This window comes from Neolamprologus brichardi, chromosome 12 (assembly GCF_056152115.1).
Source record: "Neolamprologus brichardi isolate AB-2024 chromosome 12, ASM5615211v1, whole genome shotgun sequence".
Classification (NCBI taxonomy): domain Eukaryota; kingdom Metazoa; phylum Chordata; class Actinopteri; order Cichliformes; family Cichlidae; genus Neolamprologus; species Neolamprologus brichardi.
The window spans coordinates 7,730,565-7,757,602 of NC_142115.1; the positions used below are offsets into that span (position 1 = coordinate 7,730,565).

Consider the following 27,038-nt stretch of genomic DNA (forward strand, 5'->3'; position numbering starts at 1 on the left):
AAAGAAAAACATGTTTTCTTTCCAAGAGTGAGGCGCCTACATGCTAAATATAAGGTCAGAGTCAAAAGTTAATTAGTTTAGCATTAAGGCAAGAAACTAGAAGAAAACAGGTAAAACAGGAAGTAGGAATTAGCATCTATCAAGAAGCTGGTGCAGAAGGTTTTCAGTCTATTGCAATTTATAGTGTAATAAATTGCATTTTAAAATATAAGCTTAGTAACCCGTCATGTTTCCTGTTTGCTTTTTACAGTCTTCTAGGTGTGTCCACCTGTTGTAAACTGAATGAATTAAACATTTTTAATTGTTGTTTAGTTTAATTATTGTCCATTGTTCTCCAATGGAACAATTGGCAATGGAAAGATAGGGTCGGGGTTCAGAGCTCAGCAAGGTTAAATATCTGAGGATCTTGTTCTGTGTCCCAACCCTCATTATCTCTGGTTACAGGGGCACCTCTAGAATTATTTCGTAGAGGTGGCTATATGGGGGTTACTGAAAATATTGTGGTGGCACACTAAAACCAGAATTTCCAGTTTTATTATGCTGTCGTCAAATATAGGTTAGTTGAAAATTATGGCTAAAAAGGGAAAGAAAAGAATGATATGCCGAGTTAATTTCCTGCTATTAATTACTGAAAATAGGTACATATGAAAAACATTTTGAAATCCATAATGATCAGTTTTGATTGATTGGATTGTATAAGAGTTTGAACTGTTGCCTATCTATGTTGGCTCTGAGATGCACCAGTGATCTCTCCATGGATTGCCACCAGTTTTTCTGCAAACTTATTACATTGTTACACACATAGGTGGCAGGGCTCGGCCTTACGTATGTGTAAGAGCTTAGACATCTGGAGGAGAGCTGCTGCTCCTTGCTGTAGAAAGGAGAAAGCTGAGGCATTGCAGTAGGAGACCCAGAGTATGCCCAAAACTCGTTGGGGTGATTATAGATCTAATTTAACGTGGTAGCACATCACGATCCAAGAAGAGGAATTGAAAAAAAAACAAAAAAAAAAAAAACACTGGACCTCTCTGTGACCCTGTGAGCCTGCTGTTACTGTGACATAACACAATAAAAGGAAGAAAATGGATGGATGGACATAATCATGTTGTACCAAACAGTGATATTGTAACACTGTGAGGTCTAATGCTTCATTGGTAAAGACAACAACCCTACAGCTTCCACAACATGCTGTGTTGGTCAAACCCTTAACCCGTGTTTTGAAGAAAAGCAAAAAAGGCTTTTTGTAAAAGAAAAAAACCAGTCAGTTAATAGCATCTGTTAGAATATCTCCTGATAGGCAAGACGTGGAAGAACAATGTTTTAAAGAAACAAAAAAATAGATATTCACTGATGATGACTTAAAACACTGAGGGTTAGATAGTTCCTGTTTGTCCTCTTTCTTCCATGAAGTATGGAAGAAGTTTTAGAACCACTAAAACCCATCAGGAGCAGCAGCAGTCTATCTAAAAGTGTCAGAAGTCCTTTAAAAGAATTTGCTGCTTCTCAGCAGCTCAGACTGGACAGAACTAAGGAAAGCATGAATTTAAATATACAGAGATTCTTGTCAAGACCTGGTCTAATGGTCCAAAACCAAAATAAATCTGCAAATCTTTTTGTTTTAATTCTATTTCTGTCACTTTTGTTTAGAGAGTGTAGTCTAATAGTAAGTTAAAAAAAAGCAAAAACCCCACATATGCCCAGGGTTCCTTTACAAACTAATCATACAAAGAAGCAGACCACGGAGCTAAATAGGAAAGACTAAGTCAGCTAAGCATGGAAACAGAAGGTCATACATACAAGAGGATCAATAAATCAAACAACTCAACAACTAGAACAGTTCCACAACAGCAACTACACATCACATTGCCTGATGATTTCTGAGGCCCTGTGAGCACAAATGTAAAGCCACTTAACCTGCAGATCAGCTCAGTCTGCTCCACAGACACAAAGTATTAATTGTTCAAGTCTGACTTGTATGTTATGTCTTTATAACTATAACATATCTATTTCCAATTTTCCCTTTGTCTTATGGTATAGAATTACTATCTGGGCTGACTTCTATTTTCCATGAAACATTAAAGGCAGTGATGAGAAACCCTGATGGAAAAAGCTACTTTCTCTTCCTTTCAAATTTTTCCACGTCTAACGTGACTGGAATGTGCAGCAGTGTACAGCATGTCCCTGCCTTTTCTGAAGAAATGTTCTTCTTGTTGCCAGGTATCCACACACTGCTAGAGAAAATGTGATTTTTCCACCTTATATGCTGAAAAACAAGTAAGCTATGTGTTTAATACACTTGAACACTGGTGAGATATCTGCTGCATGTGTAAGTTAGAAGTGTGTTTATGCCACATTTTTGTTAGGTGTGTGCTGCTGACTTCCAAACCTGCCAGTGGCATAACGCAGCTCGTGCAGGTTATGAAAACCTTAAAGTGAAGCTGCTCACAATAAAAGCCTCCACTGAAAATAAGCAGTCAGTGGGAAAAAAACCCCAAAACAAAACAAAAGACAATAATCACAAACTTTGCTGTGTACATTTCAATGTATTTGCCCACTCCAAGAAGTACGACATGAAAAATCATTATTTCACCATTTTTAAACAGGATAAGAAAAGTAAAGTGTACATCAACAATTAACACAGTGCACTCATATTAATCTAATATCTGTATGAAGGGTTTCTGCCACAAAAATGTTTAACCCCTTGGCTACCAAAGAAAGTGGAGCTCAATGTTGCACTCAAGGAATGTACAGTAGCGCGATCAATCTGGTTCAAGTAAACTGTATCAATACTTAGGCAGTAAAGAGCTGATTGAACTTACTGTTTAAAAGCTCATATTATGCAATAGCTGCAATACTATTTTAAAATGTTACGCACTTCTAATCAGTATTTTTTGTCAACGATTGATTAAATGTACTGGTAACACTTAATATATTATGACATAATATGGCCTGCAACTAAGGGTGTCATTCCACTGTAAATAATAATAATTTCTATGCATTTTAGTTAAAACACTTTTAATCTGTTTATTTATTTTGATTGAAATTACAATGTGCTGTAATTATATTTACCTACCTATATTTACGATACTTAAAAGGTAGGGATACTAGAATAAGGGGGTAACAAGTCTGATTTTTACCGGAAACAAAGAAATAATTTTGCTGAAGCTAAATTTAAGCATTCTGTAAATAATTTTAAGAAGCGAATCAGTAATTTTAGGTTGTGCATAAGCAATTTCAAGTATTGCTTAAATTCATGGATTTTACAGGAAAAGAGACTAATTGTATTTTAGGTAATTCTATGTACTCATAAGTGATTTTAAGTACAGCCTAATGTAATTCCAGGTATTTTCTGTAAACATTTCAAAGTTATGTTTGAACAGTATGTTTGAGCAGCTATGGCTCCATCATTATCATGTCACACAGGTCTGTAAATTTTAATGGTATTTTTTTCATATTCAAACCTTCTACCCAGCAAAGATCGTGACTTGTGTTGGTGAAGCACATAAATGGAGCTACAATGAGCAATGGGCCAACATTTAGTGGACCTGTTTAAGAGATGAATCCCCAACATAAACATGTACAGTTGTAATTGCGCTACATTTTTTAGTGTTGTGGTTAGTTTCTTGCGTTACCACCAAACAGCTGACAAAATGCCACTGTGACATGAAAACATGCAAACTAAGGGCAGATTTTATAACCTTGTCTATGAGTTCATGTTCCTCTGGCTGCAAAAGGGTGATATAAGCAGAAAAGTTTAAAGGCTAGAATTACTTCTCTGAAATGTTTGGGATATGTGGTTTTGCTCCACAGTCAAGCCCTTCCATTCTGTGCCATGTAGGAAATATACACAGACATTTGTTCCAGGAGTAAAGTCGTTTGGAGCTCGGTGTCATGGGTTATTTTCAGGTCTACTTTGTAATCAGCCCATCTTTTTGATTTTTTTTCCTTGGTGCGTGCAGCTCACATTTCATGTCCTTCTGCTTTCCTCATTGGTTGCATTACAAAGCTAAGGAGAGAGCGTCGCTCTAGCTTAGGCTGGTCTAATTTTAATTTTTTTCCTTTTCTCAGACCTTTCACTACTGTGAAGTCCCAATCAATGAGCAGGCATGAAAACAATCTGTCAGTATTTTTTTTTATAAAAATAAATGATATAAAACCAGTATACCTTGTCCAAGGCGACCTCCAGACAGAGCCTCCTTTGCTGTACCAAAGCCCAGCTCTCGACACACCACTGTGGCAGACAACAGGTTCCACTTGTCATCACATATGGTGCCCCACTCTCCATTTTTCAACACCTCCACTCGCCCCTCGCCTACGATGGCCCCACCACGGAGACGAACCAATGGTTGCTGAAGACGACAAACACAAACACCGCAAAAAGAGGTCACTGCAAAAACTGAACTAACCAAAAAAGAAAAATCACATATTTCAGTTATTCTAGTACTTTCAAAACCCTAAAAGCTGAACTTTTCCTTCTCTGTGATGAGAGAGCAGAGGCAGCAGACTGGGTGGTTTTATGTTTATAGAACAAGCTATTAATGTGATTCTCCCATTAACTGTTTGCATAAACTGCAAGTGTTTAATTTTACAAGTAAAGCACGGTTTGGAAATCTGGTTTACTGAGCTTTGTATTCACAAAGAGAAAACCCAGACATCTTTATGTGTGGGCTCTGGAATATATTATTCTAAAAATGTGACACATAGATAAATGTCAGGATCAGGGTAAGTGAGGCACCGGTTTACTCTAACCCTCATGGCGTATGTGAATGTAGGACATGGGCAGGTATAAAACCTTAGAGACACTCCTGACCAGCAAGTATCAGCAGTGGTACAAGGACACACAAACTGTGATCATGATGGTGGCAGGCTGTTGGACACCACATCGTCAAAACCGACAGAAGGGCTTTGGTGGCTTAGGACAGTAAATTTTAATGAGTATCACAACGCAGGAAGTCACACCCTTTTATGTATGTTGTTACATAGCAGCCATCTTGTCAAAATGCAATGCTAACACCGGCCCAACTTCTAATGCTTGGGGTAAAAAAAAGAAAGTCGTCCAATTTGTTCAATATCATTTACACCATTAAAGTACACAGGTATGTTACAGATATTTTTGGAAGGAGACAAGCTGCTTGGGTAAATATGAGTTTTCTAGACACAGGCCTTCATGTGTATGTTTGACTCAAAACAACTTCCAACATATTGGTAATGAAGAGATATTCCCCTTCATGCCAGCAATGTTCACCCAATGAAAGTGACTTCATTTTCATCGGCAACATTGCCACTGTGCATAAAGCCATTGGTAAGGATTGAACGACCATGCCAAATACTTCAAAATGCTGTCCCATCCTCTAGGGTCACGAACTCTCAACCTGCAGTGAGAATGTTTAGAATGTGTTGGAGTTCCAAGATGAGACCGAGACCCTGATGTCATCCCTGTGGCGGTACAATGCAAAAAACCAAATCATAGCCAGAGGAATGTGGATATTGTTTCCACCTAGAACAGAGGTTGCGTCAAACTGTTTCTTACAAAGTGAAATATAGATCAAAAGTTTTTAACTGTTTACTATATTGAATTTCTAAATTCTATTTAATTTGCTGCATGGTGGACCTAAAGCATCTCTTCAGCAAAGTCAGCATCATAAACTTTGCTATGTGTTAGTTATAGTTTATAATGTGACATCAGTAAGCTCAGTTGGATAACTGGTAACTGTGAATGCATGAAGTTGTGTGTTCAAATAATGTCCGGGGTGGGGTTTTTTTTTTTCTTTCTCATGCTTCTCTTGAAATTCTTTTTCAAAGTTTGGTTTATTTTGTTTTTATTTTTTTAAATAGATAAGTAGACAGTAGAATACAATAACATAACATAAACGTTCTCTTACCAGAAAGTCTAACATGCTGGCAGCGGTAGATCTCTAAGTATATAACAATTTCAATGTAATTTGTGATTGATTGCATCTTTTGCATTACTAAGCATGTAAATTAATGTAAAATTTTTATATTTCATAGCCACATAAATTAATAATAATAATAAAATGATTACCTTCAAAAGTAAGACAGATATATTAAAATGGGGTTCCTGCACTAAAGACTTGAAAGAACAAAGAAAACAAAATAAATATACAGAAAACACAAAACTATTCTCTTAAAAGTAAATAGTACATAGAAAATGAGCTGCCTTGGTGGAGGTTTGCACTTGTGGAGTGCTTTTGTTTATTTTTGCTTTGTTTTTCAAATGTTTAAACTTGGGTTTAAGGATATAATTCTTTTGAGTCAGATCTGCAGAGTGTGCTGGACGATACGGGTCATGATGTCAGGGACACCACTCCCATCCAGGCACTCAGCTGTGGAACGTGACAGGCTGCCTGCAAGCTCCGACCTCACATTAGACCATGAATGAAGCCACGCAGAGAAAAATTCTTCTTGGCTCACTGTCAAACTAAGCTAAGAAGAATTCATGACCCCTGACATCTTAAGAGGGTGCGAGTGAGAAAATGGGCTTCTTTACCTACTGTTGAGGTCAGATGTCAGAGTGAGGACAAGAATGACCTCTGCAGAGTTGGCAGGGATTCAAGTGTTCAAAATGAAAAGCTACTGTGGAGTATGAACAAACTGAAAGCCACGTGGTCGAAACAGTCTTGCTGTGGATTATTTTCTAATTTAAATGCATTGATTTTCTACACATGGTCGAAAGTGCAAATGTCCAAGTTTACACCCTGACCTAACTGAATATTTAAAGCAGCCTCAGCTTCCGCAAAGATGTCGGATGGTTGGATCATCAGAGGACCACAAACCTAACCCTAGCCCCAATTCTGTCTAGGCAATCAGAATATCAGATTTGTGTTTTAATGAAATTGTTCTCCCGAGGCTTGATAATCAGGGAACACACTCATTTCAACTCAACACACATTAAAAACTATTTACATTTTTCCCCAAAAAAACTCATATTTGCCTTTCCCTTGGGGTAGAATGAGTATTCTCAGCCCTAAACTCTAACACTGAGTCCATACTCTCAGAATATGTTTTTGGCTCATGTGCTCCTAACAGAGTAGTTACTGGGGTACTTATAACCCCAAAAGGTAAATCTTTCACCATAACGTTAGCTAAAAAACCACTGCAAGTTTAGTATTTTTTTTATATGTCACTTCAAATGTGGAAGAATCATATAGCCACATAGAAGGGCTTTCCTGCACTTTCCTGTGTGTGTATGAATCACTAGTACTGAGGACACAGCTGAAAAACTCATACACTGACCCGAAACACCAACAACTGTAAAATGATGGTTTGAATGCAAGAGTAACTGTTTTAGTAAGCGATGATGGCACAACAACCAAAACTATTCTGCAAGTCAAGAACCAGCAATGGCAGAGGGCTTCCTACCCCACAGTAGAGCAGGGCGATATGACCAAAAATATTTATCACGATATACATTTGAAAATTTGCGATAACGATATAACTGACGATATAATTGACACTAGACAAAATACTTTACAACTCCACAACTTTATTAGTGCAAAAAAACCCATCAATGTATTTTCACTTTAACAAGCAGCTGTTTTTTATGTGCATTAAAGTTATATAAAAATTTAACAGTGCAAATGCAAATTCCTCGCTTTAGATTTCTCAAAAGGCATTTCCAGTGGAAATTAGCCGACATATCCTCAGCATAACCATGTAGAATATCCACAAAACTTAAAAAGAGGTTATACACACACAATACGGTAATATTATGTTGAAGCACAGTACGTCTCACTCTGCCAGGCTCCTGCCTACGATAGCCGTAATGCTCTGACAATCCATCATGCGGTGCGGGTTTGTAGCTTAGCAAAGTCGTACTAAAACATTTGATAGATTTTCGAGGTCAGTAAACACAACCACAATTTATACATTAGGCCCACTGGATAATAAGGGGCTCTGTCAATTTTCAGAAAAATCAAAGGATTGATTTTAAGTGTGGCGTATTTTCCAAACAACACGGTAATAACGACGGCCCGCTTGCATGCTCTAGCAAAAATAGTGCTTTGTTGTGTATCTGACGGACGAAAGCTAAACCAGTTCCACACCACTGAAGTTGCAGCATTTTTACAACCCAACTCTGGTTCATCTGTTTCATTCAACGATCCACTTTCGTCCTTCTCATTCTCCGCCATGTGCGTATGAAAACAAAGGCACTGCGCATGCACGTTTTACCCATATTCTATCGCGATATTTCATTTTCTTATCGTTGCCCAACATTATACCAGTATTACCGTGAACGGTATGGTATGGCTCAGCCCTACACCACAGCTTTTGCTATTTTTAAGAAAGTGCCCTATGTCTTCATCATAAAAATGGGATGCGTTGGTGATTTCCCACGATACACCTATTCACTAACTTACATGAAATTCGACTTTCCTTAATCCTGCTGACAGAGACAAAAAGAAAAGAACAGCAAACGGCTATAGTGAACATCAAAATTAACACTGTCGTGAGGCCATGAAGTTAAAGTCAGCAGCATTATGTCTAAAACGTAAGGTGTGAGGTGAAATCCTCTCTAACAACAGCTCGTAGCTGAAATGTTGTGGCCGAAATCTCCAACTAACTGTGGCAGATTTGAGATATTTTCAAATATAATGTTATCTGCAAGCAGAGGAGTTTGGAGCTTCAACAGACTTTTACTACAGATGGCAGTGATGCAGTAGGAATGAACATTGAGGTTTAAAAAAAACATTTATGAGGATGGAAACACATTTTGACTGTATCTGCTTGCTTTCTATGAATGTTGTCAAATAGCAGTAAATATAAATCTAATTTTTGCGTGTTTTCGAGAGAACTCCACGGGGCAGCTCTAACCCTGTGAGTAAAGAGTGCATCTGCTCAGCTGCCCCTGCTGCAAGACAAAAGATTTGCAGCCAAAGCATCAGAAAGAAAAAGATTACATTTTCCATTTTAGATTCTTACATCTGAGCAGAGAATGAATCACGCCTTCAGCAAACAGTGATTTAGCCTTTGTGAATTACATTTAGAATTCATGAAGTCAGCCTGAGCACTCACTTATGCTACTACACAGTGCTTTTTTGCAGGGCTTGTTTGAGTCATATCCTCATCTTCCTGAATTTCTTAGAGAATAAAATTTAAATAAAGTTTGAAAACTACCCCAAAGATACAGCCTAACTAATTCTGGGTCTTATACTTAAAGAAAGAATAATAGTTGACACTGGTGCTGCTGTTCTTTCCCTGCCCTGAGAGTTTTACAAGACTGGGCCATTTTTTAAACTCTGAGATGACAGTAACTAATTTTGACAAAGGCATTTCCAAAGCAGCTCCAGCTGCAGTTCACCAAGCGACATGGAGCCATCCTTGCTTAACATCGAACCAAAACATTTCATGCATTCACCCTCTACATCAGAGCCAGTGAACCAAGCTGAACTCAAGCAGCTATTTCCTATGTCAGCTTTGTTTACCATTTCAGTTTGTTCACACCATTCATGCAGCACCCACTTATCGTTACATCGCTTGTTGTACTGACACAATGTGGGGGTATTTTACCTCTTGTCGGAAGGCCTTCCTAAATCCCGTCATGAGTGTTGGGGCAAAGTCTTTACCAGGCACGCAGCTCACCACCACAGGCAATCCTCTAGGGCAGGTCCCATTGGACTTCTCCAGTACAGCCTGGCCCAGTTTACAGCTGGACAAGTGTGCTTCATTGCCAGTGCAGTTGACAGAGTAGTCCCAGTATGTGGGCTTTCTCCTGCGAGCAAACATCCTGCACAGATAAAGGAGATGAGAAGGATTTTCAACTAGGTATAACACGATGTTACTACTTCTGTCTTATTTGAGAGCATTGAGCTGCACTACTCAAGATTTTTATATAAACTACAGGTGCAATAACAATCTGTGATAAGGGAGGTGTTACAGTCAGAAAGAATTAACAGCCATCTCCACAGTTCACTGAAGTTCCACTGTACATGTTCGTGTCACTATCTGCTTATTAAAACATGACATATCTACATACTACTGCCAGGTGCAAGGCCATGACTGCCCACCGTATACATCCAACCACTGAAGAATTGTCAAGACAGTTTCTGTAGGTGGTATGACCTGAAGTTGTAAAGTCTGAGGTGTACAAAGCAAACAGGAATGGAGACAGCACAGTTTGCTAGCTAGTCACTAATCTGAGATGGTTGAGGTGTTTACGGACATTTCTTGTAGCTTCTCTCTCAGCAGCAGCAGCAGCAACTGAATCAGGTTAAATATAGTCTATGCAGCCTATGTGAAAGACCAGATTACAACAGGACAGACAGCGTTTATTTTTCATTTGCTGCTGGTGAGAAGGAAAGTCCAAAGGAGCAGCCCAAAGATGGGCTTTGCCTCTAAAGCAATTTGAACACATATGCGATGAATATCAGTGCTGCCTTAAAGGACTAACGATTTAATAAAGTAGTTGTCCTAAAGCTGTGAAAGTTTACTTTCATAAAATCTCATTAAAGGGTCATTGTCAAGTTAGGATTTTCAAGACTTAATTAACTTTAAGGTTAATATCATCCTTCACTACAACTTTTCAACCCCAAATTAATTATTATTTTGCAGTGAATAAACAAATGTTTTTTTTATGTCTCGTGATTTAATTACAATGATTAATAACTCAGCTTGTGCAAATAGAGACTTCTGTGTTGTAAAACAGTTTTATAAAGTCACTATCTATATACAAAGTGGACACTGAACATGAACCAAACCAGGAGTAGAGCACAAAGTCAGACTATTGATTCATTTCATCCTGTTCTCTCTCTTAAGATTAGGATAAATGTTTAAAATGTTCTTATCTACTGCCCTAATATTAACCATGGGAGACCTAAGTTGTCATTGGTGACAACCCCGAACACTAAACAATCTTCCTTAGTGTCATCTTTAGACATACTAAACAGTCAAGAGAAAAGTTTCTAGACATTAGTTCTTACAATGTCTTGATGAATCATCCAAGAAAGTTGATTATTTTCATCATTTATTCATTCATTTATTCACTCTATGAAGAAGTCAACAGGATGAGTGACTAAACAGTTCTACCACTGAAAACACACCATCAAGAATCAACTTTCTGGAATTTACTTACTTGGATGATTGAACATGCATCAAGACATTGTAAGATCTAATGTCTAGGAACTTTTCAAGAGATTAAGCATGCAGCCATTTGTTCTTTCAATTTCCATGTTCATTGTCAAATAATTTCGAATATTAGTTAACTTACAGATCTAGCAGTTACTCAATCATTTTTGTGTGCAACAACGCTATAGCCTCAAGTCAGTTTTAACTGCTGTCCCTAGTGGGGGTACTCCCCTTATAGCTTTTTAATAAGGTGTGCATTTCATAATCGTTTGATCTATAATACTAATGCCAAGCTGTTCTGCTAAGTCACAATAACCAGAAACCAACAATGTACTATTTACTATTTTAGTACTATGTACTATTTTAACTCAATAATATCCCAGGTCAAAACACTGAATATGAACTGTTTTATAAATTTATAACTTCACTTTTTATATTTCATGAAGACGCTATTGTGAAAATCTTAAGCCAATAGGACAAAAGACAAATTCAGGATTATGAAACTGTCACATTTATTTTATAATGTCAGCCTGTGAAAGTACACTGTGGCCAAAGCAGGCTGACACGTAGATGGAAAGTTAGGAAGCTGCTGCACTCTGCTTTGGTTACCTAAAGCAGAGGGGAGACTTCCAACCCAGCCAGACAGTAAATTTAAGGTTAACTTGAGTGCCTGAAGTTTTGTGGTACACCATGATTAACTTGTGGCCATTTGGTCTAATGTAAGCAAGATTTAGATTTCTCAGCAGTTCCTCACACACTGCAAAACGTTTTTGTAATGCACCTATACTGAAAATACAGGAGTCAGGCATGAGTTTTGCTGTAAAAGGCCTGTAATTTCAGGAATGTAATGGGACACACATTAGAGGATTAAAGATTATTCCATTGTTTATAATGCTTGGTCCTGGCACATTTTCTGGTAGTCTGCCTAAACTGCAATACTGAACATTAAGCTTTGGTATATCTATTATAGGTGTGAAAACAGAATATTTAACAAGAACATGTCGTGCTTTTTTGAATTTCGTTTACTATATATAGTTTTTAAGGAAGGTGTTATGGAGAGATTTCACAAGATCTCAGCCTGTTCTGAACTCATTAACAATGCTGCAGTTCACATGTGTGAATTTTAACATTGCTAATGAGTTCGGAGCAGAGCAGAGAGTTTCCGGAAGCAGCTGTCCACATTTTAGCCTTTGCTGTTAAGGATGGGTTAGGGTTGTTTAGTGGGTTGTTGGACTGACCATTGGTATAGTTTGGATGATGGAAGTGCACAAGCAGTTGACATCCAGCCTCCTTTTGTGTTTGTAGCCTTTCAAGGTTTCCAAAAGCCAGCCAGTCACATAGTAGTATAGACTGACTACTACATAGGCTGACTGTAGGGGGTGGTGTGTGGATTGAGGAAGGTTAGAGAGAGGAGAGCAGATATATGTAATCTGAACAGCCAGATAACTGAATAAATAAATAAATAAATAGTCTTTGGGCGTTTTGCTTTCTTTTTTAATAATTACTGGAAAATTTTAGGCGTTGTGATAGAGATGCACAATAAAGCTGCAAGGAGCAGAGGTAGTGATGGTAGATGAGTTAAAATACCTGGGGTCAACCATCCAAAGCAACCAGCAGAGTACAAGAGAGGTGAAGAAGACATTGCAGGTAGGGTGGAGTAGGTGGAGATGGGTGTCAGGGTTGATTTGTGACAGAAGGACAGCAGTAAGACAGGAGTTCGAGCTGGAGATGTCAAAAGTGAAGATGCTAAGATTTTCTTTGAGAGCACCAGGACCACCAGAGGGATAGCTCAGGTCAAAAAGTTTGGAGACAAAGTTAAAGAGAAAAGGCTGAGATGGTACATTAGCAGAGGAGGTATATTTAATGTATTGGACCAAGGATGTTGAATATGGAGATGTCAGGCAGGAGAAAAAAGGGAGTCAACACAGAAAATCCATGGATGTAGTGAGGGACGACATACAGAGGATGGTGTGACAAAGCAGGATGCTAAGGATAGAGTGACATGAAGGCAGATGATCTGTTGTGTTGACCCGTAAGAGGAGCAGCAGAAAGAAGAAGATAAAGATACACAATCCACAAAGATTTCAGTAAGAACCTGAAATTTATCAAGCCTTCACAGAACTCTAACCCAGTCAGTGTACTGAGCTACCAGAGTAATGAAGTGATTGAGGTTAGTCACTCATGTTGGATTTGGTCAAACACTGTAATGATGATGTATTCATTTGAGTTTTTTCAGCCCCCCTTCCACGTTGCTGCAGTTTGAGACTTAGATGAATTTTGCAGCAGTGATCTGCACGTGCTGGTTGAGAAATCTACCAAATCTATATATATGTAATTATATATATTTTTCATCCATGTGAGGCACCGAGGGGAATTTGCTAAAGATGTAATTACCAATTTGTGGCACAGAAAAAAAGAGGGAAAACAAAATTAGGATTTGCCATCTGTCATCCAGTCTCCTGCAGATGCATTTTTTTTTCTGTACCCAACAAAACACCCACTGAGTCACAGCATTGAAACAGTAGCCACATTATTCTGACATACCTTTTAATATCCTGATTTTCTATATAAGTGCCCTTTACTCATTTAAAGTTTAAACTCTGCTCTGCTCTTTGAACCACCCAGGACCACACATACTCACTTGTAGACTCTGGGATTGTACTTCCTCTCCCCGGGGAAGCCAAACATGCCACAGATCACTCTGCTGTTAAACTGGGTCCAGTCTTTGTTACAGATCTGCTTCCATTTGCCACCATCTTTGACCTCCACGTAGCCTTCCATCACAGGGATCCGCTTACGGTAGGATGACAGAATGGCTCGAATCTGCACATCCTCTACATGAATGTCAAGATTCTGTAGACAATATATTGAGAAACAACATTTAAAAAGCAAACAAACAAACAAAAAATAAATAAATAAATAAAAGCACAAAAAAAGCAAAAAAAATCTTTTTTAAACAGCAACTTGCACTTTTCTTTATGCTAAAGTTTGGGCCTTGTGGGCATGTAACATATGTTGTTGATTTTTGAAGTGGAAAGATGCAACAGCCACAGTAAACACACATTCGAAAGCTTTTTCCCAAATGTATTGTAACTTTTCTGTCATGAAATTATCAGCACTCCCAGCAAAAGCCTACATTACTGACTAAACCACCATGCATAGACCCACAGAGACACATCTCTGTCCAAAAACTAACTTCCAGATCTCAGCGATATATAATGGTAGCCTATACACTGTGTAAGCTAATTCGTTAATTTAGCTTCCTGTTAGTAGGGGGGTTTGCAACCAAATAGAATTTGCTATGTAATCAAATCACATGGTAACGATTTCCCATGAGAGTGCAGTCTCTCTTTCAGAATGAAAATGAAGACGCTGCAGTGAGCATACAGCTTGCTGAATACAAATAAAGTTAGCCACAGGTTAGCTAAAGCTCACTGCTAACTAATGATCCGTTTGCCTGTCTTTACATAGTTCAGTTAAGCGCCAGCAATGTAAAGCTGGGTCTTTATTTTGCCATCAGAGTCATAATGTTATACAATCGCAATGAACATTCAGAATACTGGAAGAAGACCTTTTCAATATATCAGCAACCAGAATGAGATATGCAACACAGTCAATTCAATTTATTAAAAAGCACCAAATCACCACAACATTTGCCTCAAGTTTCATTTTGTCGTAGGTTAAAGACCCTTACAATAATAGTAAGAAAACCCCAACAATCAGACAACCATCTGTGGGAAGGAAAAACATCTTTTTAACAGGAAGAAGCAGAAGTCTAGCAAAACCAGGCCCAAGAAGAGGCAGCCATCTGCCGTGACCAGTTGGGGATACTTCAAACACTAGATCATAAACAATACTTGTGAACGATTACACTTATTTGCAGATTACAGTATCACAGGCAACTGAGGAACTGAGATACCAAACAGATTTCAGATGCTAACTTCTGCTCTTATTTTTCACAGTTCCTTAAATGCTGGTTCTTAATAATTTTGGTCAATGGAAATTACCCTGTCTAGTGGACACCAAGGTTTGAGACTGGAAAGTGACACAAACACAGCCTATGGGTTCACAAGCTAGTTTACTCCTAGTACTGGTCCCAAGCCCCCAAAAATGGAAAGCCTTTATCACGAAGGGCTTCCATTGTAAAATCTTTGCCAAATATGCTTCATCCATGTGCCACATGATCCATCTGCTGTGGCAACTTGACAGGAAATGAGAGAGAAGCCAGATGTATCATATAGAGGACCACAAGGTTGGTGAGTGTTACTACAAGGTTAGAATACTCAGAAAAATGTCATTGCACAGAAAAAAACCCCAACTTTTTCTTTTTGCCAAAAAAGACTTCAATAGTGTAACCCAAGCTATATACCACATCTGTCTGGAAATAGCTATTCCTGTGTTACATTATGCATAATCAAAGACTCTTACCCCCTGTACAGCTGCTCAGCAGTGCTCTGTCTGCACTGGTTGTAAATCTTCCCCAGACTGCATAAACATTTTTACAGTGAATTATCTTATTAAGCCTAATCACCGTGGCCGACTGCCTTCTTACAGGTTTTTCTGGCTTCAGAAGCCAAAGGCATCAAAGGGTTTCTATGGCAAAATGTGCAGCATGTTTTAGTCTGTCCCAGTTAAATCCACAAACACCGTACTGTACACATGCAGTAGGAAGCAATTAACAAACTGCTACTTCTTTCCAGATGCCTCATGTCTACATGATCATCAGCCACAGGCCCTAGCAGTTTAGTTCAGGACTCGGGCAGTACCACACTAGCTTAGACAAAACATCATATGTCATTTAATGTTGGTTTCCTTAAGTATTTTATTTGAGGAGGCTTTTTCTGTCATGCATAAATAGAGGGCAGCATAGTCATGCACACGTAACTGTTGATATGAGATTGTTTTAAAGGCTATGACCCAGTCCAAAAGCAGTGCTGCTTTAGAGGAGCATAGTTTCTGAGACTAAAGAAGGCCAGTCTTGTCAGGTGCATGAGAAAAAGCAAGCTTCTTGTTTTCATTTGGTGAAAAGTACTTGAATTGCAGAGTAATGTCAATTGGAAATTAAATGTGTGCTTTAACTTTGGGTTTGGATCGTGCCATGGTTGGATCGCGTGCACGAATGTATCAGTGACCATAGGAAAGAATGTATGCTTGAATGTGTGTACGTATGTTGGGGGATATGTATGTATCTTTAACATTTGGAAATATGCTTGTTATCCAAAATTGTGAATCTTTTTTGTTTGACTGTATGTTTTAAAAAGTAGCTCCATCTCTGCAGCTACTGGGCTTTTTAGAAGCTTTCAGTTTTCATTTTACAGCCTACTTTTACCTTCACTGTCATTATTTCTGCTCCCTACAGGGAAAGGCTGCTGTTTCCATCAAAAAAGCTCTTATTACTATACTCTACTTGCTTTTCACCAAATGGCCAACAGGCAGAGTTAGCAATTAGCTGGCAAACATAGTGTTTCTAGTTGCTAAGGACATATTTTTTTATCAGGAAAATAGAGTGAATATTGGTCCCTCAAACTGGTGTGGTGTATACACTCTGACTATACTCTGGTACACAACTAGGTTGTGTCTTGGGAGATGGTTGAAAAATCTCACATAGAATAAGGATGTAGTCAGGATGTAGGATAAAGTAACAAACCTCTCATAGATTTGTGGCACTAAATATGTGGGCTAATGTTAATGTTCCCAAACATAGCTTTGCACACACAGATCTTTATTTCATTTTTTAATTATACTTCAAATATTCCACACTATAGCTTTTGTTTATGAGACAGGAACCTTTCCTTATATCTTATCTCAACAGTGCATTGTTCTACATTTGCCTTTATTCTCCTGACTATAACAAAAAGTTCTATCATGGAAATAAATAAGTTGTTCATTTTAGATGAGGATTTCAATTTATTACCTTAGGGATGACCATATAAAATTATAATCTTCACTATTCTATTTCAGCAGCAAAATATCTATGTCTGATACCTTTTTCCTATTCCACATCTCCACCAATGGCCAAAATTGAAGTAGATTTATCTGTCATGTCAAAGTCAGTCAACATAGAAACATTAGTTCCCCACATTTATTTATTTCAAAGACAGAACATCCTCCCAGGCAACAGCTGTGCCTTGATAAAACAGTGCCAAGGCTAGAGAGGTGACTTAAGGATAAACAGGGACTGAATGAGTACAGCCTGCATTTTTTTTGCTTTGTAAAACAGAAAACAAACCATTTTGCACAGTAAAGATTTTACTGAAATCTGCAAAAGTGAATGCTGCCTCATGAAAATGAAAATCAAAACAAATACAAAACAAAGGACCTTGTGATTTGGTACTATAAAATGAATCTGAATTAAATTATATTAGGTTAATACATTTATTTTACTAGAGACTGGAGCTAAAAGCATGAAAGAGAAAGTCAAATGTCATGATACACATTATTTCCGATTGGGATAATACAAAGAGAGCCCGGCTATGCTGAACTTGTTTCACCGTATACCCTCGTGGACAGTTGCGCTGACAGAGACAAGCAACATTCATAGAAGGTGAAGATGTGGAAATTATTTTGGTTCAAATGGAACACCATACTGTTTACATTTGGGACTGCACCTGAAGAAACTTCCAAAGTTTCCATGACCAATTTAATTGCTTTCCACCATCGTTTGTAACTTCAACAGATCTGTGAAGAATGATTGATTTGTATGCATTCAAGGATCCCCTGAACGTCTAAGCAGAATGCACAGTGCCCTGAAACCCCGCAGGCAGTGAAAGACTGTCAAAAATCATCTCTTCTTTTTTTTTAGAGATTAAATAAACATCTTACTATCCCATAAACCAAACCAACATTCTTGTGCTACGTGACAGTTTGAGCTAAGGGGAGGGAGTTCAGTCTGGCTGGAAGGAGAGCATGTTGCTTAACTCAACAGACTCCTCTTATACATGGCCAAGAATAACCTAGACATCAAATAATGATAAAGGACGGTTTCCTCAATTAGTACTTGCCTCCAAGGAAGGGCAGATGCCGCCAGAGTGAAAGCTACAAATCACTGTTCTGCCTATACTCCATTTACTCCTAAAGATAACCACATTAATCACTCTGGTCCGAGGGACTAATGTCTCAGCTTCAGAGGACATAAAACTGCATAAAGCCTGAAAGCATGAAACAAGATAATGACTGGAAATGTGGCAATGGTGACCTTGTCTGGGTGTAGTGGATACACAGTACATGACTGGTTTGTGGTTATGCAAAAAAACAAATTGGGATTCATATGAGCGAGTAAATAGAGGCTAAACTAAACTTTTAGCCAGACAAGACACGGAGGGACTGAGAAAGATCACTATGAACACAAGACACGATTTTTAACATGTGTGTCTTGTTTTGTTCCTCTCAGGGGAAAAAGACCTTTCATGACGTTTTGCTTGTGCAAGAGAAAAAGCACACAGATGGAACTGTCATTAGTTGGATAAGCTGTACAGGAAACATGATTCACAGAGGCTACTTTGAGGTTTTCCACTGCATTTTTTTGTATGTATTACTATAACATTTCTTGACTAAAAATGCTAATAATGTTGCTATACTCTGGGCTTGTAATCTTAAGAAGGAAGTAATTTTTCTTACCATTTGCTATTCCCCTAGCAGCTTTCATGCGACATAGCAAAGGAATGATACAGGCAACAAGGGTTTGGTGGAAATTTTGAGTCTTATAATAAGGCACTGACATCACATTAAAGCGATTCTGTCAAAAACAATGAAATTTTACATTTTGAATCAGTTGAGTTGGTGAATGCAAATTTATTCTTACAATTACCCCTCACATTCAACTCTGTAAAATACATTGCCTAATGCCTAATATTACGCTAGCGCAGGGGTCAGCAACTTAGCAATTTATCCTCAGCAGCAGAGGTGACTCTTGGTCTTCCTTTCCTGGGGCGGTCCTCATGTGAGCCAGTTTCGCCGTAGCACTTGATGGTTTTTGCGACTGCACTTGGGGACACAGCGACCTAGCTAGCTCCTAACTTCAAATTCCATGGAACCGCGTACGTTTCCATGGTTTCTGGGTGCTACCACTGAATTTGACACCTGAGAAAACAGCTTAACTGATCACTTTATTGGCATTTGAACAATCTGAATTGCTTTTAACTCTCGAGGACACCTTAGTGCATGTTTGTACGGGAGTATTTGCACCTTAAATACGCAGATTTTCTGTTTTCCTTGGAAATATATGGTAGGTCACAGATCACAGTTAGATCCTAAATAAAGTTACATCAATCTAATTCTCATTAGACTAATGTTGTATAAGCACAGCCAAGACTGGTAAGAGTATACACCAACATGTTTATGTCTCAGAAAATTATGGGAACCAGATGCAAATATTTTGCACTGATGAAATTGCACATGAGTCAGCTTTCAGACATAGACTAAAACAAGCTGCCATGAATTATGGATACTGAAGTGGTTCATTGCCAGTCTGTCTAGGGATGACAGTTGGAGAGAAAGACATGAATCAAATCAGATGAGCCTCCACTACTCCCTGTTACAGGTTTAATTAAAACAAATTAACCAATTCAAGAAACACTGTCAACCTTTTATAATCCTCCAGGTCACCCGTGACCTGTTTAGGGATAGGGTTAGCTTTACTTCTACCCCTTCAAGTGGAATTTTCCCCTCATTTGGCATTCACAAATGGAGAACTGTAAGCCTAAATGTATTTGACACTATTGATTTAAAAGTTAAGCCTTCTATGCGTGTCTAATGACTAACCCTGACAACCCTAGATGGCTCACTGGCAACCACCTAGAGGATTGTCAGTTTTGTTTTGTTTTTTAATATTACAAATGCTGTGTTTTGGATAAGTATTAGGCTATAATTCTCACATATGACATCTGAAAGGTAAGAGGGAGATCATCTATCAACTGTTAAAATAACAAATAGCCTATCAAACTGAATAAATTCTTTCCAATCTCCTTCCTCCCAGTAGCATAACATTTCAAAATTGAGAATTTGTGGCCTTGCTCCAGTTTTTTTGCAAACAGTTTCTGAAATGGAAACCTTGGAGTGCATATAGCTACACTTTTTTGGTTTATTCTGTTAAAGGGAGGGCATTGTCAGACACCTCATCAGTTCCAACAAATCGACATCTGCTATACATGCCGGGTAAGGAACAGTCACTTCTTGTCTTTATTGTGAGGTATAAAGACTTGAGCCACTTTAACAAGGACAAAATTGTACCGGCCGGATGACTGGACTGAAACACATTCAAAAGGGTAAAATGGCTTTGTGAGATAGTTCTGGTAAGCAGTAGTGAGTACAGACGAGGTGAAAACTAGAAGAAGCGTGCTTGTGGATGTGCTGCCACATACCATACCTAACATGCTTGTGGTCTTTCGACCAACGGGGTTTAGTCGTGGTTTGGCTCATAAGAAATATAACCACCATTTATTTAGTTACATTATTTTATGTATGAGTCATGTGTGAGTACAAAATACAACACAATTTTTGTTACTACATAGTTTCACTTCAGCCCAAAGTGAAGTAAAGATTGTTTTTGAAAGGAACAATAAGGTGCATAGAGAGTAGAAACATATGGCTCCAATAAAGGTCTTTAGCAACTCTGCTCACAGAAATCACTTCACTTCCACCATGAAATACCGAGGCTCTGGGTTCATTGGCAGGGTAGGATTTAGTTGTAGCGTCACTTTCTGAGAGTTGTAGAAAACAACCTTTCATTTTAGGCACTCCCTTGTTTTCAGAATTATTTTTACAAGTCACTATCTGTGTGATGACATGGAAACATGTTTAATTGATAGCCAGCTTTTATTCAAAATCAGAATTCCACCAGCTGGAATGTTAATAGGAACATTAGAAGTTGGTGTTTTACAGAATCCAGAGAATGTTGCATTGCAGTCTGCAATTCCTCCATTAAAAGAGAACTTTTGTAACCAAACTGGAAACAGATGTTTCACAGTCATGACAACTGAGCTAGACTAGGGCGTAAATTACAAAGACAATGATTGAATGGAAATTAAGCCCCTTTTATATAGCTCTAAAATGAAGCGACGTTAAAATGTGGAAAATGAAGGCACGTTTGGGAATGATTGCTGGATACAAGGAGTTGGCTCTGAGAAATCTATTGTCTCATCTTGTGCGAAAGTTCTCAGCACTGGTTTCTGTTTACAGGAAAGCAGATGGTGAAAAATATTTGAGTCTGACATTCCTAATGGAAACTGCCATTTAGACCAATTCACCAACACCTCTTTGGTCTTCTGTCGATCTGTACTACCTTTTTAAATTTGTGTTTTTTGATCATTTCCCTGTTTGTGCAGGTGCAGCAGATTAAATGAACCCAGCCTAAAAACAGCCATTTACACACACAGCTACCACTGAAACAAATAAAGCACAACCTGCTAAAAAATAGCCTAGCCACTGTGGAACTTCAAGAGCAAGCATATAGTCGGAGTTATCCATTTTAATGTAATTCCTGTCAAATGCTAGCATATCTAAATAGTATTTTTAATTCTTTGGCTACTAGAGTTAGCCAAAAGACAGGCATTTAGCTAGAATAACCAGTTTGTTTGTTTTTTTTTTTTGTTGTTGTTGTTTTGTAGCTCAATTTTAAATTTCCTTTTCTTTAATAAATTTAAGATTATTTCTTAAAGTTGCTCTCGCAGGTAGCCTTTTTAGACCAGAACAATATTTACCAAAGTCTGTACAAAAAAAAGCTACATGCTGACATGCTAATTGTAGTTAGCATATGAAAGAAAGACAACCGCAGCATCGGCCGCCAGTCTGTGGAAAAAGCTTCACTGTTGTTACCATCTACTTTTGTAACAGTCCAGAGTGATGCTAGGATGGAGGGATAAGTTATCAAGAATAAGTTATTAGCTAATGACCTAAACTAGCAAACCAGGTGAGCAAGCTTCATCCATACATCTGTATGTGTGTGTCATAGACAGACACCTCCCAGTTTGTGCTTCTAATATACAAACAAAAATCTAGGATTTCACTCTGCAAGACAACTACACTAATAGTATTACATTTCAAATACAGCTCAGAGGACAAGTCTATTTAAACTTCTATTTAAAATTTTGACCATACTACGTTTCAAAATAAGGGATTAGCCATTGTTTGCTCACTGGTTAAAGATTTGTGGAAGTTATGACTTTTATGACTTTTTGAAACCAAGATGTCAAAATCATTAATCTTGAGGCTTCAAAACAGGACTTTAGAAACCAGTGGATGGCATCTTGATAGGTACTTCCATCTTTATATTGTTTTTGCTTCAAACAACCAATAGAAATGAAGAATCACAGGGAGTAGGCACATACTCTTCACGTAAAGACCATGAGCTATGACCAGGACATAGTTCAGACTGATTGCAGCAGCCAGCACAAAACAAATTTTTGGCCATTTTTCCTGAACGCAGCAGTCGTTTCTAAGTGAAGGGGCCATCAGGCAATTATATCCTACTGCCTCATATGTCAGCAGCAAAGTATTTTTTGTTGTTGTCTTTTGAGGAATTTGGTGCTTTAGCACAAGAGTATGCAGATTCACTTGCTTTTGGACCCAATCTCAACAAGCCCCTAGAGGAACTGCAGTTCTTGGCACTTCCACACTGAGTCCCTGGTGATTGCCACGTGGCACAGACACAGAACAGAGATTTTGGTTCATCACCTAAACTTTTCTCTGCTCTTTTGTGTGCACAAAATACTACCTACAAAAAGAGAGTTATTCCTTCATAATGTTGCAAGGTGCTTCCTCATACAGGATGGTCTGATTTTGAGCTTTTATCCTAATAATGTAAGGTCTTTACCTTTACAGTATAAGGAGAAGTGACTGTTGTCGTGAACGGAGGTTATATGGCTATATCCATACTCAGGATGACAAAATGCAGCAATATTGTTGGGACTCATATAAACGAGCTTGCAACTGCTGCGTACATAATGAGGAAATTATGTAAATATGTAAGGTTTTGACACTACTTGATGAAGACAAATAAATAGAATTAATGTCACTGTAACATAATTTCACATTTCTGTGAAAGATTTTGGAAAACTTTGAGACAATATACCCAGCTGTAGAAGGTCACTTCGTAAGTAGTTTCATCATTTTCTGTTTTTTGTGTTTGTGTCAAGAACACACAAACACATAAAAATAAAACATAAAAAAAATAAATAAAAACCTGTAAACTCATCCAGTTCATTACCCTGCTATAAAATAGATGCAGAGGACTGCCAAAGTCACAAGGTGACATCTAAGTGCTTTCTATCCAACAATCACACTCCAAGTAAAGCATTAAAGCAATTTGGGATTCAGTATCTAGCTCAAGGACACTTTGGCACGCAGACTGAAGCAGCCGTGGTTCGAACCCTCCAATTAGTAGATGGCATGCTCCACAGCCACTCTCAACAAAGAGACAATAAAGCCACTGCAATGCTCAAGTGACACAGCTGGAAACTCATAAGAATATGTGTATATCTGACTATCTAACAGTCTGCCTTCTAGTCTGACAGCAAATATATTTTTCTGATGTGACACATTTTGCACATTATGATAGAGAGGAAGAAAAAGAGCAGTGTTAAAACAGGCAGACTAAATCTGCAGCGCATTAAATGTGAGAAATCTGTTCTGTATATGACGGGGAAACTTTAAAACAGAGCAATCAAACACATGCCTTACATTGCCATCAACAAGTGCCTGGTAAATTAGCTTTGTACTGTCTGAACACAGCAAAAAGACAGATGTCCGTACACGTGAAACTTTTGTGAAAGCAAACTCCCCTGCACGTGAGAGGCCCTGTTTACACCGATCTCAGAGAGAGCGGCTAATTTATAACTCTACAGAGGCTAAACATCCTCCTGAGATCCTCTGTGAGAATGTGATGCCTCAGGGCGAAAACCTTTACGTCACTGCAGAAACATCTACCAGCTGTGTGAGCAAAATAATGAAACGGTTCAAATCATTTTGAGGCTGTGACACAAAGGGCAGCCACGAATTAATCCATAGCACAAACATGCCAAAGGGGTAACAAGGAAGCAATTTATGGCGCCGAACCACGACATGGATGGAGGTTTACGGGGAAGGAAAGTGGGAGATTTGACCTCAAGGGCTCAGAGGAGGAAAAAAATGACTAAAGAGAGGAAAATGGGAGCTCAGAACTCTGCTTGTGGTGATTTCATGGGTGCTTGTAATCTTCTTAGTAGAAAGACAGCAGCAGAGAAAGAGAGTGAGAGGGCTAAAACTGGTGTAAAAGAAAAAATAGAAATACAGAAAAGAGCTTTGGTTGTATTAATCTCCAAATTCTGAATTCATCCCTGCTTGTTCTAGCATGAGCCGGAAAAGATATGTCAGAAGAACAGAGACTATCTGAGCAAGGTAGCATTTGCCTTAGAGGCATCTTATCATCAAAATCTGTTTCCATCACAGTCGTCACAGAAAACTCCACTATATATGAACTGTACTCAGAATTCATCATTAATGCCTCTTTGTCAAAACTGAAAAGTGGAGAAAATCACAATACACAGTGGTGTGGTGATTAGCAATGTTGTCCACACAGCATGAAAGTCCTGGGTTTGACTCTAGTAACTTCTAGATTTGAAGGCCTAGAAAGTCCTGGGCTCTCTCTGGGTACTCTTTCCTCTCACAGTCCTCCCAAAGACGTGCAGTTAGTGGGGTTAAGTTAACTGGTGATTCTAGATTGTCCATAGCTGTCAATGTGAGTGCGAATGCTTGTCAATAGGCTGCAGACTGCAATAGACTAGCTGTTCCATAAAAGGCAGATGGGATTGGCTCCAACTCCCGGACAACCTTGAATTCAACATGCAGAAGGGAATCTTTCACTTATCGGATTTAGATGTATGGATTCTATTTTATTTGTTGACATCTCAAGTCAGGAATCATAGGTCAGAAAATTAAAAAAAAAAGATCGTTAGCATTTTCTATGTTACCTATAGTAATGATATTAAACTTCTATAAAAAGGGGTATAGTAAAGGTCTATTTATGTCCCTACATGGACAGTTTAACTAAATATGTCCCCTAGAACTAACTATACTTGTATCTGCACAAGAAGTCCACTTAGTTGCCCATCCATCAATTCTCTTCTACTTATCTTTATCAGCGTCACGGGGGAGGACCTTGTATTTGCCTCTTAAATATTTTGGTATACAGAGGAGTTCATGGTTGACTCTATGACTGCCAGGTGATCAGTGGATGCAGCTGTAGAAGAAGCCACCACCATGCTTGACAGTTGGCATGAAGTATTTGTGTCGATATGCTATGTTTCTCCACACGTACTGCTGTGCATTGTGGTCAAACTTCCAACTTTGCTCCTCGGGAACTTTGCTCTCAAAGTCTTCTTGTTTGCTCAGAGTACCCTTCCGAGCAAACCATACTTGTTCAGTGTTTTTTTCTAATCATACTTACATTACCTTCAACATTTAACATGCTGACTGGGGACTGTAGAGTCTGAGATGTAGCTCTAGAGTCGTTCGCAATTTGTCTCGTCATTGTACACGCTGACCTTGGGGTGACGTTGCTGGGACACCCGCTTCTGGGAAGATTATGGCATGCTACACACCAGAAAACTGCTAAAACTGCTTCTTTTATAGAGGTGCTCACACTTGATCAATTCATCAAATGTATTTGATTAGCAGGACCTGGCTGTTACTTACAATATTAATCCCTGTGGACGCAGTAAAGGTTTGCTTGGTTTTTCACAGGATGGCAGAGATTCATCTGAAAACGTTTTCAGATGACGGTAGTGTGAAACAAAAATGCATCAAGCACCAGCCGTTGCTTACAAACCTTGATGTGCATATGAAAAAATAGACGAAGATTTTATATGGACTTTTAATTTAATAATTGATTTAATATTTTAATGAGAAGTGGTGTTCATCTGTGTGTTCTGTCATAAAGTTCCCTTCAAAATCATCGTTATAATTTGTTGTCTGTCCTGTTACAAGCTAGCAATGATTTTCTAGCACATTTATACCATAATTGACTAACATGACAACAGTGAATCCTATTTCTGAGTGCCTCCTGCCCCTTTGTGCAGCAGATCACTTAACACTTTAAACAGAATATTCCTGTTTCAGTGGCTGATCTTCTCATTTTTTACCTGCTGTTTTCCATCCCTCTCTGAATGCTGACATGAAAAAAATGGGCTGACAAATCTGACTGCATCACTGTTATTCTAACTTGAATAAATGAAGCAGCCCTCAGTGGTCACGCCAAGAATCACATTTCACAAACCCTGGAACTCGCTGATGTTGAAACTGGTTTTAAATGGAATGAAATGCATTCGCAGGTCAGGCCTCAAAAAGCCTCTGCAGTCACATCTGCATAAACTGAAGTGCAGCAGGCTTCCTCAAAGCCAGAGAGGAATACATAAACACAAGAGAGATGCCACTGTAAATATTTCTGGAGATGCAGACTGAGCACAGGCTGTGCCTCTGTGTTGTTTACTGTCCAGCTGTCTGAAACACAATGCTAAATATATGTTTGCTGTAATCCATCTATACCTCAGAGAACAAATTTGTGGAATGAGATGCGTTTTTCCGCTAGTCTTAAAAAAGTCACAATGAAAACAACACTTTTCTTTTCTATGAGAAGATAAAAAAGAAAGAAAAAAAACACACACACAACAATCTGCGCAGGGATTGCAAAGTTCACCAAAATATGCATGCAAGGATTCACATTTCACCTCCACGTTTGCTTAATGGCATGTGGCAACTTTTACAGAAAGGTAGGCAGAGTCTATGGCCCTCCCAGAGCTCCAAAAAATAACAAATAAACAAATAAAAATTAAGTAAAATTAAATTAAATGTAAATAAAGTTTCCTTTAGTTTTAAATAACACAAAATGGACCAGATTAAAATGTCCCGCCCTGTCACCCTTATATCGATTGAGGATGTTTCAGTTTGAACTGGTTTTAAACACTTTATATTCTGTTTAATCTACA

The 27,038-nt window shown here is 38.4% G+C and overlaps 1 protein-coding gene across 1 annotated transcript in view; it reads right to left on the reverse strand.

Annotated features, from left to right (window-relative positions):
* The window catches only part of loxl2b (lysyl oxidase-like 2b), a 49,384-nt gene that overhangs the window by 13,058 nt on the left and 9,288 nt on the right, over positions 1-27,038 (reverse strand). Inside the window, exons 4-6 of the mRNA XM_087848964.1 lie at positions 13,724-13,935; positions 9,529-9,745; positions 4,166-4,349 (exon numbers count right to left, since the gene is read on the reverse strand). Of these exons, the coding sequence (XP_087705090.1) occupies positions 4,166-4,349; positions 9,529-9,745; positions 13,724-13,935 (613 nt within the window). The remainder of the gene's footprint in view (positions 1-4,165; positions 4,350-9,528; positions 9,746-13,723; positions 13,936-27,038) is intronic.